Consider the following 17468-nt stretch of genomic DNA (forward strand, 5'->3'; position numbering starts at 1 on the left):
CCCTCCTCGGAACCTATTTCTGATTTTTGAGGAATAACGTATGTAGACGGTTGACATCGCACAAATCTGGGAACTGCCAGACTAAGCAATTGTGAAACAAGAAAGGAGGTCGGAAACTAGGAGACGGACCGGGCGTCGACAAGGCAGGGGAGGTACGGCCTCGGGGGAGGGGAGTGCGGGCAGCCACGCTTCGCGGGTCTGGACAGACTTCTACTGTTATTGCGGCGCGAGGCCACTTCTCCGGCGGCGTCGCACCGTCCTTGAGTCCAGGGGGACGCTTGTTGCGTCTAGTGGGTCTTGCGCCTCAGGAGTGTTCTCGTAGGCAGAATTGAGTTTACTTAACGTTAGTCGGGTCACCAAACTCTACTGCTAGTTGTCGACTTGCCCAGTTTACAACTTTTTTGTAAACTTATCATCCATCCTAGTACGGCTAGGTGGAAAAAAACGAAGGCTAGTAATCTAAAACTGTAAACGGAGCTTATGGCTAAAAAGGGGGCTAGGCAGGCAATACGTTACGTAATTCTCTTTTTTTCTTTTGTCGTAAGTTCAACAAGGAATTCGCAATAAAAAATAAATTTAACCTATAAGATAGGTTGTACCTATATCGAAGAAAGAAATGTCGCGTAACCTAGTCAAGTAGACACGTCTAACCTAGTTTTGTTTTATCTTCGAAAGTCATGTGAGTAATCGAATGACGATGTTAATCTGTGACGTGGACGGGGAGCAACGGTCTAGAAACTCCTATTTATTCGTCTGGTCAGATACTTTGTTGTTGGCGGTTTCTCGTGTTATGTACTACAAGACAGTAAACTTTGGTTTGATTCGAGTCGCTACTGAAATTCTGAGGAGCGTTGTACCAGGGTAAAAGACAAAACATGTAACTCTTTTTTCTTTTTCATAAATGGTCTTTTTTTAGCTAGGGGTTAAAAAAGAAGGCTAAAAACTTTTAGTGCATAGTGAGGCTTAGGGGCTAGTGCACTAGCTCTAGCCTGTGAGAGTTAACACCCAGTCAGAGTTGGCGGCGGTTAATGACCTTTACGTTGTCCTACGACATAAAACCGTATACGCAAATTGTGTGATACAGTACACTGAATAGAAACCCGTACGTAAACTTTTATTCATAAGCGACTACGATGTTGTCTTATTATCGACGCGCACAATTTGAGAGAAAGGGGACTGGGAGGCGGAGGAGTCACCTCTTTGTGAACGACTCCGGCTGACCGATAAACAAAGGTAGAAATTGTCGCTAGCAAAATTAACCGATACAAAAGGAGGTACCGGGGGGATTTACAAAGGAGGAGGCAAGAAGTCCCGGACGGAGAGACGAGTTTCAGGGTTCAGAATCGACGTCTGCTTATGTAGCTTTCGACGACCGTGCCGCTGCTGTGGAGATTACTAGATTTCCGTCTAAAGTGTTCCATTACTTGAATGGCGAGCACAAGGAAGGTGACTATGAATCACCACACCTTAGTGTAGCAGGATTAGGTTAAATGATAAAACAGAGAAGTCAGAAGAACACGAAGGTTTCACCTTCCGTTGTAGTTCGAGTTCATGTAGTGGGTCTGTGCCTCCCCCCCCCCCCCCCCCGCCCCCGCCCCGCCCCCCCCCTCCCCCCCTCGTGAGTCCCTTTTGTGAGTATCACAAAAGATAGATCAATTTTCAATACGGTACCAGTGTGAGAATTTTATAGATTGCAACACAAGAGACACGGAAGTCTACCACAGCGAGAGAAGGTCAGGTCAATTAGTAGGATCACTCGCACAGTAGTCAGTACCTGACGGCGATTGGGACGATGCTCAAACTCCCCTGTGATGTTCCACTCGCTGCTAGAGTTTTGTACACAAAAGTTTTCGTTAGTTCTTTGAGATTAAAAAATAAAAAAATTTTGTTGTTCGACTGAGCTATGAAGGTAAAGTACTCAAAAAGGAAGTTCATTATCAAAAAAAATTTTTATATTAGATTTTACATAAGTCACAGCTAAAGGAGTGGTGTGGTGTAAATTTCTGTATTACATTATCGAGTACACAATTAATGTACATCTTATAGGGCAAACTTATAGACAAAACTGAGAGAAAACAGAGCCTGTTGAACTCAGAAACACGTTAAAGGGGACCGGCGAAGACACGAGATATTAACTTGCCAGAACCAAAACAGGAAGAGTAGGTCCTTTCGGGACTCTTGGAGCGGTGGTCCTCTAAGTCGCACGCCTCGCTGAGTGGAGGGACTTGTGCGGTGGATAGCATGGGCAGGACCGGCCTGTTTGGCAGCAGCAGTAGGAGGTGAGCGCTCTAGAGGCAGCCCCGCCGGGAGCTTCACAAGCGAAGCAGGCCCTCGTCTCTGGGGCGGGCGGTTGCCTCATAGGTTTGGAGGTGAGCTGGTAGAGAGAGTTGTTTTGGTGACATTAGGGTGCAACAACTAATCGACTTAATCGATTACCAAATTAGTTGGCAACTAATTCAGTCGTCGATTCGTTGGTGATGTCATCACATGTGTTCTACAACCCCGTTAAGCTCCAACGTTATCGCTCTTTTTTATCGGTACAGGAGACATTTTAAAACATGTCATATGTATTATTGCTACATAAACATGATATCGCAGTCTTAGTGTCGCCAACTCCGTTTCTAATATGCAATATGACTACAAAATGCGTCTATAATGTATTTTCGATCTTCCCAATTCAGACGAGAGATCTCTCCCCCGCCTGCTTGCGAGGGGGCGGGGCAGTTTACACACACGCAGCTGCTACATGCAGCAACACACGGAGGAGATGGCGGAGAGAACGCGCTCCGAGGTGTGGTTAAACTTTACCCGTCTCGATGTGGACAATGCTCGTTGCCAAAAGTGCAATAAGAGTTTAGCATGTCAGGGCGGTAACACGAGCAATTTATCTAAACATTTAGCCAAAGTGCTCAACATCCAGACGGAGGAATGGTTCCACTGTCTTTCTAGTAGCTCTGTAGCCCCGTCCACGAGTAACGTTTCCACGTCAGGTGTTATGTATGCTAGCAGCAGGCAACACACGGAGTTAACTCAGTTATAAAAACATGGGTTAATGATTAGAGGTAAATTAGTTATTTATTTTATTAAAGTTTCCGCTATTCTGTTTACAGTTCTGTTATCACATTATTTTATATGATTTGTTAAAACATTGTTGTTTCTTTTTATGTGAAACATTATGCATTTAATTAAAATTAAAAGCAATGTTAGTTTTGTTCACAATTTGTTTAGTTAGTTTACCTTATTTCTTGTCAAAAGAACCGTTAATACTATCGTTAAACGGACCGGATCGATAAGCAGTATCATATAAGTAGTAGTACAGTTAAAACCTTAACGATCCGAATAATCGTTTCATTAATCGATTATCAAATGAGTCGTTTGTTGGAGCCCTATCTGACATACAGTAAACTAACGAGCACATGGCAGACAAACTTACAGAGTCTTCTCCTGAACTGTCGGTCACCAGCGGGGCCGTGAGCAGGTAGGACATTCCCATCGGCATCGGCATCCTGGACTCATCCTGTCGGTGACAAATAGTTAGTATTTTGGGAGCTTAATGAAGATAAAACTGAGAAATAAAAAAAGGGTGATGTTATGAAACATGCCAAGAAAAAAACAATGGTTTAGTAGATTTCTTAAGTAGCAGAAACTCTGTGTGCAAGGGCCTCACCTCCATGTTGTCATCCATTGCTTCCAGGAAGCCGGCGTCCTCGTCGTCATTGAGAGGCGAGTCGGTGGAGGTACGCCTCAGGAACATGGGGCTGGACTCAAAGAAGTCAAGCTGCTGGATCGGAGGAGGTGAGGAGAACTGGAGAAGGGGAGAACACGTGTTAGCATCTTATAACTCCCTGTATGTGCACGAGATGTGGACAGCGGTTTTTCAGTCACGCACCATGAGAGCCGGAGCGGAGCCGGAGCGGTGGGAGAACGCCTGGCCGCTGTTCAAGGAGCGCACACGACACCGGGACACCGGCTTGGTGGGTTTCTTAAATTCAAAGCACTCCTGCAACAAAACAAAAAAATAGGAACATCGTTTAGTAAAAATCCAAGCGTTTTTAAGAAGCCTTTTGACAGCACCTTATTTTTGAGTAAACCCTTTCCAACACTACTAACCCAATGGCCACTAATGATTTTGTTGGTGAACTGCACACAATTTCTTTGCATGCAATTATTGTCTGTACAAACCATAAACTTAAAATGTTAATTGCACAATAACAAAAAAAAAGATAACAAATGACATACGAAAGAATATAGAAAGAGGTAGAATAAACCAATGCTCATCGGAAGCTTTATCTTATAAAAGTAATAAATAAGTTCACTGACTTACAGGAGGGAAAAGAAACTCCAGTGCTCAGGTAAATATCCCTTTAAAAACACCTGATATTAACATTTATATTAATCGAATAACGTATTTTGAGCATCATAATGAAATGCTAGTAATGGTCAAGCTTTTAAGACAAATGATGCAATGCTTTCGCCATGGCAACAAATCAGACGACGTGTGTTCTCAGTGAAGACTGACAGTAAACAGCATCACTGACCTCCGGCATGTTCTCCTTGTTGTCACGTTGAGAGGAGGAGGAGGCAGCCATTTGGGAGGGTTGTTGTCCGAATATTCCATAGCGGTGGGAATCTGTTTCCCGTCTCTTCATTGGTGGACTGCAAAGCTGGAGATGGAGCTGATTGGGGGGGGGAGAGAGGGAGCCAAGTTAGAGAAGGGCTCAGCAAACAAGCTAGATGTTCACTTGAGGATGTTTCCAAGTGGTTAAATATGAAAAACTGCCCTTCAGATAGTCATGTCACTCAAACCTAGCTGCAAAATGAAAGTGAGGCTAAAAGGCCCCCGTGTTTGTGTGTGTACTTGTCCTACTCTAAATTCCTCTGAGACCTATTTTATGATGGGAATATTATGGCTAAATAAATGCCCAACAGCCAAATTAAGACAAAAAAAGGATGCATTTTTACAGCATCTGTCCACGATGAACACAAGTCATGCAGGGCTTTAAGCAAAAATAATATTAAATCTACTCACCGGCAAAGAGTTGATTCTTCGAATTGGCATCCTGCTGTTATTGGAAAAAGGTAGATGAAGGAATTTCAGTCAATAAAAATCAAAAACAGACAGAGGCTGTTTTACTTTGAGGATTATAAAGTTCAAATAGGTTCAATACTAGAAAGCCACTTACTCATTGATGACTCTCCTCGCCTTTTGAATGTTATTCTCAAATTCAAATCTGTGACAGAAAACATAATAGACAATTCAGAATTAGTTGAAAATATTTGGAATAAAACAAATATTGTAGGAGAGAATAGGAGAGCTGCAATTACCATCAATGTTATTAACTATCATTTGACAATTATTAACATTGTAAAATGAAATGATAGAAAAGAGTTTTTTTTTTTATAATCCTGACATTTGAATGTTGATCAACTAATCAATTAACAAGTAGCGAGTTCCAACCTAGGGAAAAGTAACATGTCTTTGAAATCAAACCTGCTGGGGAAAGGGGCTGAAAGGCCTTCATTGGCAGTTAGAAAAACACCTTGTGCTCATAAACTACAAAGACAAAGAAGCTGGAGGTCTATTGAGAAAGAGAGAGGAACGGTTGGACAAGAGGAAGTTGGGTGAATGCGTCGAGGAGAGAGGTGGTCTTTGCAATGGAGTAATGCCCACCTGTATGCTAAATGAGTGAAGAGCTCAGAGTGAAGGGGGGAGGGAGAGCAGGAGAAGTGGTGCAGAGGTCTTCTAATCTACCATATGCCTGATGGAGCCTACGCCACGACCTCTTATTTGCAAGAGCCCTTTGTTTGTCGAGGAGAGAGCGTGTCCCATTCAATGCAGACCCAGCGGAGGGGGGGGGCGCAGTTGTTCTCTAGGGTGCCCCCATTTCAATGGCCCTGACGCAGAAGAAGCTCCAGCCCCCCTATTCCTATTGAAATAACAGTGCATAGGGAGAGTGTGCCAAAACCCAGAGGGGGTGCTATCATTAAACCCAAGCGCAGGGCATGTCCTCCCCCAACCTGGAATATGCCTAGCAACTGAGCAGCTGTTAAGGGGTGAATGAGGTCTTGAGGATCAAATGCTGCTGTAAAGGAAGTTGCACATCAGACAGTGGCAGATGTCTGCAGGGACTCACCCAACTCAGAGTTAAGATAAAGGGCCACCCAAGATTAGCAAAGTGAGTGTATGCTGACAAACTGGTCAAGATAACCAGGCAAATGTAAAGCTTCTATGTTTTTTCCCTTAATAACTTGAAGAAAGTTAAGCTCACTTGTTGTTATCGGCTAATCTTCTTAGTAAAAAAACTAATGAAGCTGCCATCTTTAAGCCAACGGTAGAAACAATAATCCTACAGATGAGAAATGGTGCCTGGCTCAGCTGAGACCAAGCGCAGGGCAGAGGGAGGAGAGGGTGGAAGTGAGGTGGGGGGGTTGGTTATGGGGTAGGCAGAGGGGCACGACTCTGAGGCTGATTGATGCGAGCAGACAAGGAGAGGGCAACTTACGAGTCGTTCAATCCCTGAGCATCCATGGGATCCATTCCGAGGCCTGAAGGAAGAGATGTATATCAAATCAATATAAACATCAGGTTGTAACTGGCACCAATAACCAGTGGAATACCTTTAGATTAAGAACTGTGGCTGGGGAATTTGCATATCAACAGCAAATATGAATTTTATTTTCCAATGTAAAGCAGTTACATTTGTAAAATGTAGTGAATTTGTGCAATTGAACAGAACAAAGCTTATTTTTTTTACAAGTGATTAATCTATTTATCACAATCGGAATTACCTGAAGTTAATAATAACTAAATAACTAAAATCAATTGTTTTGTCCGAATAACATCACAAAATGTAAAGATATTGTGTGAACTATCACATCTTCAAAACTAAGAATTGGGGAAACATGGTAATGTTTGGCCTTTTTCTTTACTAAAATCCACCTTTTAGTAATAATCCCATGGCAACATCTTAAGGACATAACCATTAAGTGGAGCAACTGGCTCAGGCATCCATTCTAACAGCAGCAATTAACACAGACAATAGGTTTTTATGGGACTCACCAGCATCAGATGAGACGTCAGAGGCAAAGGAGGGAATCTTTTCAAGGGTTGCATGCTTTCCCCTTTTCGGGGTATCACATAAACTGCAAATGGGAAAAGATGAGAATTACAAATAATAATGTAAACAGTAAACCAGACAATGCATGCTAGGAAGGTTTTGTCAATGGCTTTCTAAAACACAGAAGCCGAACATAGTGTAGGCAAGTAGACGAAATAACACCTAATGCTTTAATAATAGTAATAATAATAATAATAATAATAATACCTTCGAAGTCCAGCCCAATTGTTCATGTCCAGAGCCAAATTGGTAACAGGCGACAGCACAGCAGCGGGTCCAGGGGAGAACAGGTCCCTGCAGTGCGCGTTCTTTGTGCTCATCTCGGGCGAGGAAAGCCCGGGGATCGGGTCGGGCCTTCTTTTCAAAACAGTGTTAACAGGACTGGTGCAGCCAAATAGATCCACAGACTCCATCTTTAGCTGTCCTATGTGTAATGATCCTGTAGACGGTATTGCTTTGCGGTAGATTACGTTTGAATTTCGAGTCGAAAAGTGACGAATTAGCAAGACGGTCCAAACTTCAAGCTAACCTGGAAGCTAACAAGTTAGGTAGCAATAATTTAGGAAAACATTTTTTCGAAACATACGATCCGATGGTTCTGATTGAAGTGAAGCGTTGATTTGGTCTTGCTAAAGTACTACAGCTGCATAGTTGTTGTTTGCGTCAGAGAGGTGCATCATGGCGTACTCCCTCTCTGACAGCCCCTGGTTTGTGAGAAAAAAAAGTCTGAAGCTACTCGTATTTATGTTCAAAATAGAAGCTCAGGAGCGGCAATCTTTCAGCCAATCAGCGCTGTTGTTACATCCAGCTGACCAATCAGTACACAGAACGGGTCTCCGCTGTTGTCCTACCACCGATGGGGACGAAGAAGGAGGATGTGACACAATCGCTTTACATTTTCCTTATTTTTTCTCAGATATCTTTTGTTCTCGCGTTGCTGACTGTGGTTTCTAATTATGCACCAATGCTTTCAAAAAGGTATATTTTTAAAGATAAATATACCTGCTTTTAGTTTTTGTATTTGAAATTGTTAGAGTAGGATTGAATGGGATGCTGATAGAATTATTTATTTTTAAAGAGGAAAAACAAAAATATGAATTACAAAATGGCTGCCTTGCATATCTGTATGTCCACAAACTAAAACATAATGTAAATATATTTTTGTTTCTGTTTAAAAACTGAAGAATGTGTGATCTCATCTTTAAAGATTTCACCAAATAAATTACAATAAATTAACTTACTAATCACCCATAATAATAATAATAATAATAATAATAATTCATTACATTTATAAGAGTGCTTTTCAAAGTGCTCAAAGCGCTTTACATTACATATTATTACACATATTGGACATGTAACTGTGAATACTGTGGACAAACCCACAGGAGCAAATTGGGGTGAATTGTCTTGCCCACAACGGCCTGACCCATGCAAGTCAAATCAAATATTTTTCCATAAAAGATTAAATAGCAGCTGGATTTAGATATCAGACTATAGATAGATTTGAATACATACTTTTATCTTTGCAACACTAGGTACAGGACATTGTGATTTGTGTGTTCACATACCGGTAATAGCAGCGGAGCTCATAAACCTCCCACAGAAAGTGACTCAGACAGTATTTCACCAATGTAACATACTTCCTTTTTGCCCCACCAGCACACACATTATTCTCTTTTCTAAAATCACGTAGGAGAAATGCGTGTTTGCTGGTGGGGTTACATTGTTAGATTGGTGAAATACCAACTTGGCTGACTTTATGATTGGAAAGCTGTGAGAAACAGTATGGGCATACAGTAAGGAGAAGCTGCATCAATCTCTATTTTTTGTGTTTAATCAAAGAAGCAAATACCCCACACAGCTTCTTCTAGTATTTTTCAATCTTTAGCATGTGGCTATGATTTTATGAAAAAGGAATCTTGTGAATTCGACGGGTTTCAAATCATTTATAATCTCTGTAATTGTGTAACAGATAATATATAAGTTATTTAATGTTTCTGAGGCCCTTCTTGTCGCCACACAGACGCGCATGATTGCTGGATAAGACCCTCATGTCATGCTGTGTGGCTCTTCAGGACTCCATTTTGAAAGCTTTCCTGAAGCAAGAGACCAATGTGTAATGACTGTAAAGTCAAACATAACATAACATCCTGTTGATAACTTGTTCAACCAGACCGCTGAGGCAATCCAACAAACAAAACCGGACAGATGTAACCAGTAAAGCATCTCATTCTGCCTCAGGTTTATGTGATGTTTGTGGTTCTTCAGCTTTTCTCTCTACTCTCAGTTTGATTTGGCTCCAATTCCCCCACCACAAGTCCAGGTTTCTCATAGCCCTGGTTGTATTTGCAATGCTGAATGTGCAGTTATGTGCCATTTCAAATCTGATTTTAGCACAACAACAGTGCTTTAGTATTCCAACGAGAAGCTCTTTCTGTATCATTTTAGCCAACCTGGTGTAAGCAGGGGGGAGTGCTGACCTCTGGCCCATGGAAGAACCACTGTTCACTGGAATGGTCTTTGTTGGGATAAAGTATCTGTGAGATTTGCATCACGGATGTAAATTAAGTTTAATGAACTTCCCTGCAGAGGTAAGAGCTGAGGCCTGTGACTCAAGGCTCCCCACCCTACATCTGAAAAGAAGAGACAAGCGGGGGGAGCGAAACAGTTACTCTGAATAAAACCTCCGCAACCCTCCCGACACCTTCTGTTCCCACCAAACCTGCACCGACTCCCCACTGCCAACAATTTCCTCTTCACACAACCTCTCACCAACAGACACACATAACAAGTCAAATCTGTTGATGTAGCAAATCTATCAGTGCTTCCATAAAATACATAACAAGTACGCAACAATATTTACTTTGGATTTCTCTTTCATGCATTTACAAAATGACCTTACTCCAGATCGTATCTCTTAATTCCCTCTCTTATTATTGTGCTTTCTGAATTGCCTGCTTTCTCTGTCAATAAGTGTGCTGACTCATTATTGTATTACTTATGAAGACATTCTGGGCACAGAACATAGTTCACAGCAGACCGGAAAAGGTTAGTACATTGTTCTATAACTATTTTCATAATCAAATTATGATTTCCTTAATTTTTCAAGCAGAAACAGTTAAACTAGTTTACTATTCTCTGATTCCAGCCTCTGAAATGAGAGGATGTTCTGCTCTTTCTTGTCATATATCATTTTAAGCTAAATCCTTTTGAGCATTGTCTGACTAAAATATACTTTTGAAGATGTTAGGTTTGGCTCTGTAAAGTTTAGACAACCAGAATAACTTATAAACAATAATCTAACATCTGCCAACAACATATGATCATATATTTATACTATAAAGACATCAATATTTCATTTTTTAAATATCAAAGTTTGTTAATACCATAATTGAGATAAAACTTCCTTTCTTCAAAATGATGGAGTTTTACTAACCAGCCCAAAAAACCTGCACACAGAAGGCAACATGTCACTTTTGTAAATGCTGCTTTAAAAGTGCTTCATGAATTTAGTAGTGTATTATTACTGAACCCATTTGTATCGGTATTTATCTCACAGTGTGACTCAGTTAAACATACAGTGTGTGTCTATCTGCAGGCAGGTAGTATGTTGGATTGTGGTAACCTGTAATTGGGAAACTCAAAATGCATTCTACCTCACCGACAGCCTCGAAACTCAACAGCCTGAGCTCTACTTACAGCATTGAGAAAAGGGTGTTGCTCGAAGGAAGGGAGGGCGTTACACCCACACACATACAAACACAAATTGCGGTCTGCATTTGATCAACTTTTGTTGCCAGACAACACAGCACAATTGACAGAAAACAGTATCAGGTGTAAAACCACCAGACTCAGGGACAGTTTCATTCCACAGGCCATAAGACTGTTATACACCTGAACTAAGAACATCCATAACATTCACCTGTTTGCAACTTACACATTATTTATCACTTGTATATAGACTCTTATGGCACTACTTCTATTCTATTTTATTGTATTTACTTGCACTATTTTATGTGTTATATTGTGTTGCACTGTTGAAGGAGCCTGTGACCTAAGATTTTCATGGACATAACTACACTGTAGCTATGTACGAATGACAATTAAAGCCTTGAATCTTGAATCTTGAAAACCCTCAAAAAAGAAGTTCAGGGTCCTGATGGGAGAACCTTCAAAAGCAGTTTTGAAGGTTCACTCACTGGAGCGTTTGCATTTTTCTTATCTGGAAATGTTGCAGCAGCAGCATTAACATTGACACTATTTCAAATAGACCATTAACACAGACTCATCAGACTGATGAGATCTACCGATGACATCACACTCGAGCTCATTAACATCGCACAAACAAAGCTTGCGAGAAAAATGCCTCAAAGCTTAATTCAACAGCAGTAATCATATGTTTCTCTCACAGCTATTTATGATCTGTTCTTCTGACAAAAGAGCATCTTCCTATAGTAACACCCATGTGAGCTCTGTTTTACACTAAATAAAAGCACAGACAAAACTCTTACTCAACGGCCAAAGTGTGGCCCATAACAGTGGCATTAGTTTAAGCCCGCTGACCCTTGTGAGTAAAGTACCATTCTATAAAGCACCTTCCAACCCAGATTAAAACCAGCCCTAATATTAAAACAAATAATATAATAACAAATTAAAGTCAATACTAAGAAGTGTCAAGATATAGTTACAGTACATGTGGTGGTAGTATATACCTGTCTTGTTATTCTATTTAAGCTTGTGTTTCTTCTTTACTCTTGGCTTTTTTGTGACTGTTTGAAAGGTATTTTCCATTAGATTATATTATGTATTTATTTTTAACTCTGTTATTATGTTTTTTTTCATATATACATTTGAATTGACTTGAAATGTGCCATACAAACAAACGTGCTATCCTTAACTTTTTCAGTTTGAACTACCAGATCACAAAGGTTGTTGTTAACTGTCTTGATTTCACTTAAAGAAAAAAAAAATATTGTTTTGCATTCCTGTATGTGGACACATTTTGAAAATTGGATATATAACGTGTTAACTGTTCAAACTTTGAGGTATTAGTAGGTATTTAATGTCTGTTTTTGTCTGTTGTCGCTGTGGTTTAGGTATTGTTTGCCTGCTGGCTGTAGCTTCACTTGAATTAAGAGAGTAGTATATTCTAATCCAACCTTTAAGGAGAATATCTACTACCAATCAATTCCTCTTGCTACAATTCTTTAAAAAAATACCTAAAAATACAGTCCCAGTGATTTCCTTGCTTTATCACAGGATTGATTGGTTTCCCACCGGCAGACTTCTTTGATTAGAGGTTTTCAAGATAAGCATGTGTAAACTGAGGCTTTGCAGATGTGTTGCCAAAAACTAAGGGGGGGACCAATGCAAAGTTTACATCACATAATGTAGCATAGTTTCTTCGATCGGGAATCTGACTTTCTTTTGTGTGTGTGTAAATTAAGAATTAGACTGATACAAAACATTTTTTTATTGGGTTGGTATAGTGAGGATTATTATGGATTGACAGGAAATACATTGCTATAGCTGTTGTGCAAAGGACAAACCTTTAAATCTTGAAATTAGATTTAAATTTGAGACAATGACGATGTATGATCTGTTACTACACATAATTCTCTTCCTGTACACCGCCAACCTCACTTAACTAGCGTTGGAAAGTAACTCAAGTACAATTGTAAAGTACAGTACTTAAGTATTTCCATTTAATGCTACTTTATACGTCTTCTAATTTGCAATCAAATATTCAAATGTCTATCTGCATCATGAGCACTTTTGGTTTTGGTACTTCAAGTATATATTGATACTAATACTTTATTACTTTTACTAAACTAAAAAAAGAATACAGAACTTTGACTTAGAACGGAGTATTTCTTCACTTTGGTATTACGGTACTTATTAAACTCAAGCTAAAGACCTGAGCACTTCTCCCACCTCCCTACAGATGATAGTGTGTGGTGTGTTTGCATGGAGACGGTCAGTCATCCACTACCTCCCTGGTGCTCAGCCCTACCATTGTTCCCTCTCATTGTCCCCACTGGTATCAATGCAGACTCTCCCCTGGTTGAGGTCAGCACCGACCACCCCCTCGTCACCTCCAGACTCAGGTCGGGGAAGAAGGAGCTAACATCTGCCCGTAGAGAAGGCCCGAAGCCGACAGATGGACGGCAGCGCAGGGGGAGCGAGCTCCAGCCTCTGGCCAGGAATTCTGGAGGGAAAGGCAGACAAAAGATGAGGAGGGGACGAAGACGGGAGGCTGTGTGTGGGGGTCAAAGAGAGGAAAGAGGAGGAGGAGGTTTATAGAGTGCAGTGACACATCCTGACATGGCTTTTAAGTTGATTTTCATAAGATATGGTGATGATCTAGATCAAGGGTGTTCAAACTTTTTTCACGAGGGCCACATACAGAAAAATATAAGAAGGGCTGGGTCACTCAGTAGAGGTTTATTGTCTCATAAGTTATAAGTTAGCAAAATCAATCAAATGTATCAATTATGCTTGTTACTTGAAGATGCTTTTAGAAACACAACAGCCTATCACAGCTCTCCAGAGGGTTTACTTTATTTGTTGGCAGCTCATTCCTTAAAAGAAAAAGCCTCAGATTGCTTTTAATTAGAGGAAATATGAAGGGTATATTTCACGCTTGTCACGAAAAAAAATGAAACTTTAATGGACTGAATTTATTAAAAAAGTGGGCTTATTAAAACATGAATACTGTTTAATATATGTTAACATATTTAAGAAGTACAAGACAAGCACAAGTTAAATTTGTCGGCATAATTGCTGAGGGCCGATTCAAAATGGCACGCGGGCCGCATTTGGCCCCCGGGCCGCAGTTTGGACACCCCTGATCTAGAGGCATATCAAACTACAACAGCTGGGTTTCTATGACCCCAAGTATCAAAAACCGTCAAGAACCAAAATTCTTCTCTCTTTTTGTTACATCTGAACATATCTGAATAAATTATAATATATTAAGAGAAATTCCCATTTAGATGCATGCTCTTTGAGAAATGGGGCTTCTTTTATCAAATGAAACACTTCTAAAAAACATTCATTCATATCTGTCAAGTATATAAATCCATAATAAAAGGTTGCAGTCTTAAATACAATTGTCCAAATAATACCTTCACAGAAAAATGTAGCTAATCAATTTATGCATGAGTAATAATTGTCTAATGACGAAAAGACACATATTAAAATACATGAATAAATGAATTTAACATTGCTCCAATAGCAGACCACTCACACGGGCCATTTTTCTGAATTTGTGTGCATATGTTTACTCCACCTGCATGTACATTATCCTGATTATAATAACATACTTTAACTTTTTTTTAATGCAGTAATTGTACGGTATAGTATTGGCACTATTACAAATATGTTTCTTTTGGGTCAATTATGTAATATTTAGACTTCAGTGTAGCAGCCAAGAAGTTTAGCCTTACTAAGACAAATAATTTAAAAATCAGTGCATACAAATAAACTTCATTAATTGTCCTACATGGTTTTAGTCAAAAAAGTTCCTAGGCTCTCGGTGGCTTATCTGCTCCAGCTTTTTCACATTTTTGTCTAAGGATAATTATAATTGTGCAACATGACATCCCCTGTTTTAAATCGAACATGGTACAATGGTCTTGCAGGACGACCCCCAAACCCCCCACCCAAATGAATGTAGATTTTAAGCTCTGCAAACAACTCCATGGTTGTTTCATCTCTCTTCAGATGTACATGTGTAGGGGGATCTCCACCCTGCTCGCTCTGCCTCAAATTAACAAATGTGAGAAAGGGGCTGGTGAATTTGTGTTGAGCGGCCCGTTAAGTATCTCTCTGTTGATTCCTGCTGCAGCGAACTGAAAAACACTCACAGGCTCAGTGGGAGAATTTGTGTGTGAATACTCGGCAGTTTAGAGCCTTTAATTAGCTGATGTTAATCTATGCAGGCTGTGAGGGTCGGGGGCTGCAGCTCTGAGGGGCGATGCAACTTTACACAAGATCTCATTCAACACAGAGACACAGTTTTAGGATTTAAACCAAAATTGTCTTGATTTAAGCGATACATAACATATATAACTTTTGCTTTGCTGAGTTTTCAGTATTTCTCTTTTGAAATAAAAAGAAAATACATAAAAATAATAGAACAACTTCCCAGTAACACTTTATTTTAACACCCCTATATAATCTTGTATTTATAAGCAGCACACAAACACTTTTTAACACGTTATAATTTAATTAAAAGTGAAAAGGAGGACATTTTAAGTGTTAATGTATTTAATGCATTTGTCAATGATTATAAACGTTCTATAATATAAATTATTTATATTTAAACCACACTTTAACAAAGCTTATTTTTATGTAATGATACATGAGAAAGTGTGTTATAAGGTTATGAGAGACAGGTTTTAAAATGGATCTGTGTACGTTATATTTGTAAATCAGATCTAATCTAATCTAGTATCTACTTGCATATGTTGTGTAATTTTCACAAGTGGTGATTTTGAAAGTTTTGGAGTGGTTTTGAGGCTTATTGAGGATGCTGAGTCAATTCCTGACATTTGCAGTATCAAAAATGCCAGTTTTAAACAGAAAATGCCAATATTTGTACTCCATGGGCTGATCTTGATAACTTTTGGGTCGATTTGGAAGATTTAGGGGCTCTGGATCATATGGATTGGACAGATTGCCTATTTATTTGAAAAATAATTGTCCAAAGTCGAGATGCACATTTTCATGGTTCAATGGTTGCAACACTACTCATGGTAGTCAAAATCAGCCCAACAAGAGTAAGAAAATTGCCACTTTCTGGTTAAAACTGCCTTTTCTGATCCTGAAAATGTCAGAAACTGATTCAGCATCCTCAATAACCCCCAAAACCACTCCAAAATGTTCAAAATCGGCCCGGCCATTTTCTAACTATAGGGTATAATGCCATTCATTTTTAATGAACACAATTTAAGCCAATTGTGCAAATTACACAAAATATGCAAATTAGCATCCGGCAGTTTCTATGTGCTGGGGACCCTATCTATACATTCCTAACATAAAACTTGTTTACCCAACTTTTAAGGGTTCACTATGCTGGCATCTAGACTATAGTGTAATATTGAAGCGGTCTTAAGGCGACATATTTTTAAGTATAAATATATTACGGTTTGATAAATCCTTGAGACATGACTTCACTTACTTTAAAGTACAAAAAACATCCTGGTGAAACTGTTAATTGGTAAAAAAAAAAAAAGTGACAAAGAGATTAACTTTACTTGAATTTATCAAAATCAAGCTGTGGGAAAATGCCAGTTAGATAACTCTCAAGTTTCAATTTAAACCAAATTCAGAATTCATTTAATCAATAAAGTTAATTTGATTTATTATTATTAACTGTCTGAAGTTTAATGTCTGATAAACCGACCTTAAGTAGTTTCCTCTCTATTATACCTGCTTGCTTTTCTTATGTTAATGATCTCTGTGTCTGATAGAAAGGAGTTTTATGTGCAGAACTGAGACTTGCCCTTTGTTTGACTGCTAATAAGAGTGACGGGCACGCGTGTGTGGCGTGGTGTGTGTGTGTGTGTGTGTGTGTGTGTGTGTGTGTGTGTGTGTGTGTGTGTGTGTGTGTGTGTGTGTGTGTGAATGTCTGTGTGTTACATACATTCTGAATATTTCATGGAGAGCAGTTGGCAGCAGTTGGTCCATCTGTCGGAGGCTGTGCCGGGGCCTCATTTCAGAAAAGGATCAGACAGAGAGTTATTAATCATGCATGAGGTCAGGGATTAAAAGTTAATAAGTGCAACAAGTATCAAAGGTAACGGTATTAAATGCTCATGAACTCAACAATTAGCAGCCTGTGAATCTTATGTCCCAACTGACTGATTATTTATGGATAATTGGGTGGGATGTGGTTCTTCCCTGCAGGGGTCAAACATCATTCAGAGGACATACAGTATATACTTTACATATAATATGTAAAAGAGCCCCAGGGGAAAATGAAAGGTCAGAGAAGAACATTTCCTCTGGGCATTAAGACGACACTCCTTTATTGAGTTTGTTGCCGATCAGATATGACCTCATCAATATAATTCACATACACCCATATCATGAAATAATGCACCAACTCATTGTCTTTAGGCATCTTTAGATTAAACGTTCTAAAAGTCCTCAAACATGCTAAATATGTGTTGTTATTCTCATGTTTGTCTCTATAAAAATGGAAACTCTTTCCTGCCTTTACACATAAAATGTTTCTGTTCTTCAATATGATCTGGTAAATCTTAACCCATAACATATTTTGGCTATCTATTTATTTTAAAAATCTACATTGACTTTGTTATTGAAACTGCTTTTCATTTTCAT

The 17468-nt window shown here is 39.5% G+C and overlaps 2 protein-coding genes across 2 annotated transcripts in view; one reads left to right on the forward strand and one right to left on the reverse strand.

Annotated features, from left to right (window-relative positions):
- Positions 1 to 11158, reverse strand: part of LOC104965348 (transcription factor SOX-5-like) — a 212005-nt gene extending 200847 nt beyond the window's left edge. Inside the window, exons 1-2 of the mRNA XM_010794304.1 lie at positions 11154 to 11158; positions 1133 to 1140 (exon numbers count right to left, since the gene is read on the reverse strand). The gene's annotated coding sequence lies outside the window, so the exon portion shown is untranslated. The remainder of the gene's footprint in view (positions 1 to 1132; positions 1141 to 11153) is intronic.
- A 1927-nt stretch (positions 11159 to 13085) lies between these two features.
- LOC104965349 (ephrin type-A receptor 8-like) overlaps positions 13086 to 17468 on the forward strand; it is a 24456-nt gene continuing 20073 nt past the window's right edge. The window contains exon 1 of the mRNA XM_010794305.1: positions 13086 to 13338. Within this exon, the coding sequence (XP_010792607.1) occupies positions 13086 to 13338 (253 nt within the window). The remainder of the gene's footprint in view (positions 13339 to 17468) is intronic.

This window comes from Notothenia coriiceps, unplaced genomic scaffold (assembly GCF_000735185.1).
Source record: "Notothenia coriiceps isolate Sejong01 unplaced genomic scaffold, NC01 NC01_scaffold00037244, whole genome shotgun sequence".
NCBI classification, from domain to species: domain Eukaryota; kingdom Metazoa; phylum Chordata; class Actinopteri; order Perciformes; family Nototheniidae; genus Notothenia; species Notothenia coriiceps.